Source organism: Pundamilia nyererei, unplaced genomic scaffold (assembly GCF_000239375.1).
Source record: "Pundamilia nyererei isolate P.nyererei 1_Seehausen unplaced genomic scaffold, PunNye1.0 scaffold00225, whole genome shotgun sequence".
Classification (NCBI taxonomy): domain Eukaryota; kingdom Metazoa; phylum Chordata; class Actinopteri; order Cichliformes; family Cichlidae; genus Pundamilia; species Pundamilia nyererei.
Genome location: NW_005187626.1, coordinates 240325 through 248360, shown reverse-complemented (window position 1 = coordinate 248360; position 8036 = coordinate 240325). Strand labels below are relative to the sequence as shown.

The 8036-nt window shown below is 47.2% G+C and overlaps 2 protein-coding genes across 9 annotated transcripts in view; one reads left to right on the top strand and one right to left on the bottom strand.

The window, feature by feature from the left end:
- spred2a (sprouty related EVH1 domain containing 2a) overlaps positions 1–3155 on the bottom strand; it is a 9728-nt gene extending 6573 nt beyond the window's left edge. For both annotated transcript variants that reach the window (XM_005748575.2, XM_005748576.2), the window contains exon 1: positions 3100–3155. In XM_005748575.2, coding sequence (XP_005748632.1) covers positions 3100–3149 — 50 coding nt within the window. In that variant the 5' untranslated portion in view covers positions 3150–3155. The remainder of the gene's footprint in view (positions 1–3099) is intronic.
- The window catches only part of meis1a (Meis homeobox 1 a), a 29456-nt gene continuing 23625 nt past the window's right edge, over positions 2206–8036 (top strand). For 4 of the 7 annotated variants that reach the window (XM_005748578.2, XM_005748580.2, XM_013914803.1 and 1 more), the window contains exons 1-2: positions 3173–3253; positions 7006–7232. In XM_005748578.2, the coding sequence (XP_005748635.1) occupies positions 3185–3253; positions 7006–7232 (296 nt within the window). In that variant the 5' untranslated portion in view covers positions 3173–3184. Of the gene's footprint in view, positions 2332–3172; positions 3254–5389; positions 5861–7005; positions 7233–8036 lie in introns of those variants that run through there. The other 3 variants (XM_013914805.1, XM_013914804.1, XM_005748579.1) reach the window with 3 other exon arrangements.

Below are 8036 nucleotides of genomic sequence, written 5' to 3'. Positions count from 1 at the left end.
AGGGACGGCGCCAGGGATGCACAACCTCATTCTGCACAGGACGTTAACCTGCAGCTGCTGTCACTGCTAACATCAACCACCGTGCAAGATGGGGTGAGGATGATCATGAGCAAGGTGGTGGGAGGAGCTTGTTAATGAAGACAGCGGGGACCACCGTCACCAAGACCACCGATCTGTCGTATCGGTGAAACAGAAACACAACTAGGAGCCAAAGAACACGCAAATCAATTGATGATGTTTTTCTGGATGTTTGTTTGATGGTCTTCTTTCTCTCTCCATTAAAATGAAAGTCCATAAAAACGAGTCTGTTTCTTACTTTGTAAGTGAACAAACTTACAAATTCAAACGCTGAGCAGCGCGACGAGGTGCCAAAGTCTTTGGCTCAGACTGTCAGGTCACAGCTGACTGAAGGCGTCAGCTCGCTGTTGGCTGGTTTGGAGCATCAGTTGATAAAAAAAACAGTCCCTCACTTTGGTGAAACGGGGAAGAATCTCAGAGCTAAACAGCAGGACTGAAGGTTTGAGCATGACACTATCACAGACAAGAGGACAGCACTCTATCGGAGGATCAATACATCAAGCTTTCCTGATAGCCTCGACTGATAGCGACCCACATCTGCACATCAAGCTGGCATCTACACCACCCAGAACCAGGAAGGTACAGACCTTCGTGTCTTCTGTTTGCCGTCAAACACGTTTCCACTGACTGAGCCCAAAGTAGCCCAGATGAGACCCGAACGAGCCGACTGCCGTCCCTGAGAACGTCGCTGATCATCGAACATCAGGGTGCAATCAGGAAACGTCCTGTCAGAAGAAGGCTGTGTGGTCATGACCTCAGAGTAGGTCTCCAAGGAGACACGGCCCATGCCAACATTTCAGAGCAAAGGCTGGAGAAAGGTCAAAGGTCATCATTAGTAACACACGAGTATTTTTATTTCACACCACTTTGCTGCCTGTCTGCACTCTTCACCTGTCTCAGGTAAACCACGGCCATCACAGGTGACCCCGCCCACCAGCCACACTTCCAGACCTACTACCAGCCTCGTCCTCTGGGCCACTCGGACTGTTAACAGAACCGCAGGCCGACATCTTCACTGAAGTAACAATAACACGCCTGACTGAGTGTGACGTGGTTAACTGTCAACAGGGGTTTTAATCTGAAAGTGCTCTGCCTGCACCTGCCCAACTTCCTGTTTTATGGACATGGTCAGAGCTGCCGTCCTCTCTTCATCATCATCATCATCATCATCACAGCTTTCCTTTCTAATGTTACCAAGTTATTAACAACTTTTTCAAACTCCATCTCGTCTACGTCACATGATGATGTTAGCAGGAGGAGACTCAACCCTCGCCGTGCGAGGCTAAATCACTGACGCTTGATCACTTGCTGTGGCTAGCTGTGTCTCCATACCAAGCTCGGCTACTACCTGATCAGGTGAAATAAGAGCAGCTTTCAGCAACAACAGCAGACTGCAGTAAAAGTAATAATTACACGTATTACTTGACAGGCGAGGAGCTTTGTGACCGCGCTGTCTGCGGTGAAAGATGCTTTACTTTTATATGTTTTTGTTTATGTCCATCTGACTTGCTTTCCAGCAAGCTCAGGTCCACCCCAGTGTCGGCTCCCAGTTGGCTTCCCTGATAAACCTCCCGAACATCCTCAGCACGATTCAAACCAAAGAGCCAAGCTGGGTTTGTCTCAGTCGGGTTCAAACAGCAGTGGTTTGTTTGTACTATGAAACACTGCAGATGGTTCTGGAGGGATTACAGGAAGTTACTACTCGCTCTAAACACCAAAAGAGACAGAGCCTGTTTGTTCCAGCAGAAACTCGTTCACTGACTCTTCACCTTCCAGTCAGCTCCATCAGCTAGCATCAAACTGAAAGCTGCTATGTGGTTGGACGACTACCAAGATGAAGGATTTAGGAGCTTGTGAATGATCGAGGAGGCGTAATGAGCACAGACACAGTCAGAATACGAGCGCCGGACATCCTTCAGCCTTCTGTTTCATATTCAGGGTCTGACTGTTCTCCATCAGGTGGGTGGATGTGGCACCTGATTGGTCAAAGCCGTGAGCGTTATGCTGTTCTTTTGTCTCAGAGGAAAATGAGTGGCTCTCTTATTTTGAAAATCTGATTGTTACCCAGCTTGCTCCAGCTCCTTCCTCACCGGCTGGACAGACAGCAGGACACTGCTGTAGCAGAACTCAGTCCCAGCTAGCTTCTCGTTCCTGCTGGACTGCAGTCCAGGATCAGTTGTGGAGGGTCACTCTGGGTCTACCAGCTGCAGGAGACGCCAATGCCCGACAGCGGGGCCACAGACTGATTACAGGGTGAGTTTACTGCATTACAGCGAAGCAGCGCTTATCTTGCTGCCACGCTGTAATGCTTGCTTCATGGCACTGCGGTGGTGTCGGCCAACAGACAGTTTACAGTCCTCCAAAAACCCCAACAGCGTGTAGCTGGGCTGTGCGCAATGCGAATGCTGATTGGCTACAAGTGGCGGGGAAAGGAGGTAGAGAAGCACGAAAACCATGAAAAACAGCACGCCAAGCTCAGACCTGCAGACTCTGCAGCTCATTGGATGACGGGACACCGAGGTGGACACCGCCCCCACCTGGCAGCACAGCCGCTCGGCCTGTACGGATCAGCACAAAACTTGCGTTAAGGCAGTAAATGAATCACAGGGCTGTAAAAGGGACCAATCACATTTGGCTCCGCCCTCCAAAAGGTCAAAAGTCAGACCAATTGGAGCAGCAGAGTTGTGCTGCACCTGTGAGCACAAACCATTAGCTCGTGACGGTTTTATCAAATATGAGCCCCCCACCACACACACAAACACCACCCTGATGTTGGGCACACTGTGGGTGGCTCACAGTGATCCTGTGTGTGTGTGTGTGCGCGCGCGCGTGTGAAATCAGCGGGCCTCGGAGTCACACTGAGCCACCCTGCGCCTGCCCAGATGAGGCTGAGCACGTGCAGCCTCTGAGGATGACTCATGTGATGATGGAGGAGCTGCTGAGCTCCTGCAGGAGGTTCACGTTCAGCTCCCTCTGAGGAGGAGGACGAAGATGAGCCCGTTTGTTCTCGTGGGTACTCACTCGTCCGGGCGCGTGTCCTCGCTCATGTTTCCCATTTCACCTCCGGTCATAAGGAGCTCCCACCGCGGCGGCGCGCGCGGTGCTCATGTTTCCTCAGCAGGAGCAGCGCCCGGTCCTCCCCCGCTCCCTCCGCGCCTCCTCGGCGTTAATCCCGGTGAGTGTTCCCCCCCAACACCTCCTCCTCCCAGTCCTCAATCAGTGGAGCTCATCCAGTCTCCTTCACCTCCTCCACCTCCGCCTTTTTTGCCTCCTCCGTCACCTCCTCCCCCACCGGAGCGGGCTGGAATGCGGTGACCGAAAATGGAGCGCTGGTGTCGGTGCGGATGGCCCCGGACGAGCCCCATCTCCTCATTTCTCCATGTTGGATTCAGAGTCAGACGGAGAGGAGCGGGAGGGGGCGGGGGAGGGGTGACGTCAGACCCGAAGGACTGCAGAGTCACGTGGCGTCACCGTATAATAATAATAATAATAATCGTTTAGATGTTTTATGTGTTTAACGGTCTGTTTCAGTTCTTTCCTTGTTTTAAATGCAGATATTTCATTTTAAAAGCTGAGTTACTCTTCAAAATAAGAGCCCCAGTCTGCTTCCAGCCTGTGGGCACATTAATAGAAGTCTGTGCTCCAGTGCCACCAGGTGGCCGAACTGTGCAACTGCAGCGTTGTGTGTGTTAATGAGGTTTAATCTGGAGCTGATTAATGAAGCAAGCGCTGAAGCGCCAAACCTGCAGTTCCTCTGACGTCCAGCAGAGGCAGCAGTGAGTCGGTCCTCATAGACTCCATGTTAAAACAAACATGTTTACATCCTGATACTCAAACTGTTTCGTCTCTGTAAAACATTTCTACCTTCATAACACCTAAGGATGTTTTTACAACTCACCCGTTTCTATTATTAGGGGCGTGGCTTCTTTGACTCACAGGTGAATGGTGACACAGGCGGCTGTCTGCTGGCTTCACCTGAGCTGGACCGTGTTTGTAGTGTTGGAGCATTTTTAACCCTTGTGTGGTGTTCGTATTTTTGTTACTCAGCCAGTGTTCATGGGTCTGGTGGACCCGCTAGAGTTTTGGCTTTCCAAATTAACACTATCAAACAATTTTATGTTAAATTACTCAACAGATGTTTACTTCATCCCCATTACAAGACATATGAACAGCAAACATGGTTAATTTTTTCCCTTTACCTTTGTTAGATCACATTTATGAATTAATGTGCTTCTCGTTTTTGTGGAGTGGAGTGGAAAGACACAACACATTTACACGTGAAAAAATAATTAATTGTTTAATTTTTCTTTTGACAAAAACTGAACACGGGTCTCACAGACCCGAACACCATACAAGGGTTAAAGACACCATGTGACCAATAACATGGCTGCTGTGAGGTTACATTGCTAACAGAGCGTCCGGGGAGCTCCAGTTTGGGTACTCAGAGATTTGGCTGGATGAATCCACAGTTTTCACAGTTCCAGGAACATATTTCTGGGCTAACAGGCAGCTGTGTGATCTTTGCAGCACATTTCTGTTTTTAATAGCTCTAAAAATATAAATTCATTTAATAAAAGCAGCTCGATCATTGTAAATTAATAATGGATTGCATTTATATAGCGCTTTTCAAGGCACCCAAGGCGCTTTACAATGCCACTATTCATTCACTGGTGGAGGCAGCTACAGGTGTAGCCACAGCTGCCCTGGGACAGACTGACAGAAGCGAGGCTGCCATATCGCGCCATCGGCCCCTCTGGCCAACACCAGTAGGCAAGTAGGGTAAAGTGTCTTGCCCAAGGACACAACGACCAGGACAGAGAGCCCGGGGATCGAACCGGCGACCTTCCGGTTACAGATACGCTTCCCAACCCCCTGAGCCACGGTCGCCCTTATAGTTCACCGATGAATGTATTATTTTTATTTTTATTTGTATTCTGAATAAACATCCGTTTTAAACCCGACTGAGGAGAACGTGAGTGTTTGGTAGGGTGGTCGGAAATAAACGAAGCTGTGAGGACGGACGGCGAACAGCAGAGGGCGCAGTGGACCAGCAGATGAAGCTTAGGGTTGCTTTGTTTTGACGCATGCTCAATCATCCAGGTAAATAAATCCAAAAGTTTGAATGCGTTCACCTGGACGTTTCGTCATCATCACGTCACTCTTCAGAGTCAGCTGACTGCAGGTTTCCGCCGTGTAAACAGGACAACTGGGTTTTCTTTAGTTTTAAACTTAAAACGTTTCAATGACGTCAGAACGTCACACAGGCAGCAGGCCCCGCGCGCAAAGGCTGACGTCAGTAGAGTCGCGCATGTGTAAGGGGAAGGAAGGTGCACGATGTGTTTGGGGAAAACTTTCACTTCAGAACTGCTCCGGTGACGCGCGTCCCCGTGTCTGTTTGACAGCCGCGGGCACGCGCAGGAAATCTGCTCCTTTAAGTGGGGGGGGGGGGCGGCCCTCCCTCCTCCCCCTGCTCGGCCTCCTCGCGGAGCTGCGATGGGGATTTGAAGGCTCGGAGCTCCGCGGGCGGCTCGGCGTCACCTCAGCGCCGCTTTGGAGTCACCGGATCGGACCGGCCGCTCACCGATCCGCCGCTCGGTCTGCTGGAGCCGGAGGCGCGGAGCAGGACCGCGTGTGTCCGCGGAGGGACCCCGCTCCTGCTCGGGCTTGCGCTGTTAGGCTCGCGGACGGGATTCGGGATCCGGTACCGGGACTTGGATGCGAGTTTGGCCCCGCGGGAGGCAGCGGGAGCCCGCGAGGAGAGCCGGGGCCGATGGCGCAACGGGTGGGTATAAACGGAGCGCGGAGGCACGCGCTGCTTTCAAGAAAACCCCGCGGGACGCTTTTCATCAAAGTCGCCGAAAAACAAAGAAAAAGTTTCAGAAACTGAAAAAGTTTCACCGCGAGAAACGTGACCGTGGAAAAGGTCACGAGGAAATAAAAATACCGTTTTTGTTTCATGACGTGAACGCCGTTTTATTTTTACACATTAAAAGTTTTGTTTTATTTTGTTTTTAAAGATTTAAAATCTCATTTTAATTTAATTTAGTTTTTCAAGCGCAGAATGAGAAGTGCGGCGAAAATAAGAACCAGCGGATTAATAAAAGCGGTAAATCCGGATGTTTTCATTGAGCTTCTGCTTCAAGGAGATAAATCTGATATCCGTGATTATTCTAAATAAAAACAAATTAATTCTTTCCTTTTATTATTATTTTTTTTTTGAACGAACGAGAATTTCGTTTCGTTTTGTCTTTTTCTCAAACTCCGAAAATTAAAAAGAACGAAAACGGAAATTATTTACTAAAAAACGTTTTTATTCGTTTATTTTAATATTCTTCTATTTTTAACAACGACATTAAAAAATAACAACAACAATAATAATATAATAATATGATGTTAGTAATACTAATATAACAATGTAACAACAATAATAATTATGGTCCTTTAATTCGAGAAAAGTGTAACTTTTGTGTCTTTTATTAAATTTACGCTGAATCATAAACAGATTCTTGCTGACAAACTTTGGTGAAACTTTATAAATTGAATCTTTCGCTCAGGATTATTTTTATGATTTGTAATTTTTTCGTGATGCGAAGTTTTTTGTGATTCAGAAACTTTCAAACCTTTTTTCAGCTGAGTGTTTGTGTTCATAATATTTTGGCCACAGCCTGTGAGTTGCTGCAGTTTTGATGCACTTAAACGTGGGTGGACAGAATAATAGGAACACCTGTTGAGTGAAATCTGACGTGACTCAAACTTTGAGTTTTGGGGCTGAAGCGTCTCCAACATCTGGGAAAACGTCTGGATCGCAGCAGGGGGGACAAAAAAACAGGAACACCTGCAGTTGCTGTTTTTCAGCTTTTCTGATTTTTCTGTCTGACTGGACGGAGGAGGAGGTCAAAGGTCACACCTCTCTTATCTGTGTTTCAGTATGAAGAGCTCACCCACTACGGGCTGGACGTGGTGGGGGGGGTGTATGGAGACCCTCCCCACCACCACCGTCACGCCGCTGCAGCTGCACGTTCCCTGCATGCCGTTCACCTGGCCGCCGCCACCTACCCTCCACACCAGTACGCCCAGTCCACCCACAGCAGCGGCGGTAACATGGCCGCCACAGCCGGGGACGCCGTCAAGAGGGACAAAGACGCCATTTACGGGTAAGGACGTGTTCACGGTTTAACCACACAGGAGCTCATTCAGCAAGTTCACACACACACTGACGCTGACCCACTAATGATCCATCGTCTCTGCCGTGCTGCAGCGTTTGTTTGTGTTTAAATAAACTCGTGCCTGAAGCAGCGTGTGTGTGTGTGTGTGTGTGTGTGTGTGTGTGTCCCAGCATTTTCCTGATATTTTGAGTGTTCTCATAATAAAAATGATTTCCTATCAAACGTGTTGTCACAGCTTTGCTAGTGAAAAACTTCGTTTTCAGAGTAAAAACGAGATGTTTGAGTTCATGTTTCTCAGCTGCATTTGTATTAATGACCCTGCAGCTGACTCTTTGATTTCTTTAGATTTATTACATCAGTTTGTCTTAACAATGGAAAAAAAAATATATATGTATACTTATTTATTTTTTTACATATATGTGTAAAAACATAAAATCAGAAGATAATTAAGTATTTACATTTTACACATGTGTGTAAAATGTAAATACTTAATTATCTTCTGATTTGTAGAAGTGAGTCTTTAAAATGTTAAATATTCTCTTGTTTAATTAAAAGTTTTAAAAACAATAATTAAGCAATTGTAAAACATTTTAATAGAGTAAATAATAAATTATGAGAATCACTGTTGATATTTTTATATTACATTTAAAGCATCTGTCCAACATATTTTCATAGTCTGAGTTTGATCCTGTCACAAACGTCTTCACTGTATTTAAATATGTTCATGATCAGCTGTTAGGTTTTACCTAAAACGCCACAAAACTAAAACGTTCAAATTTTAAAAATCTGTTA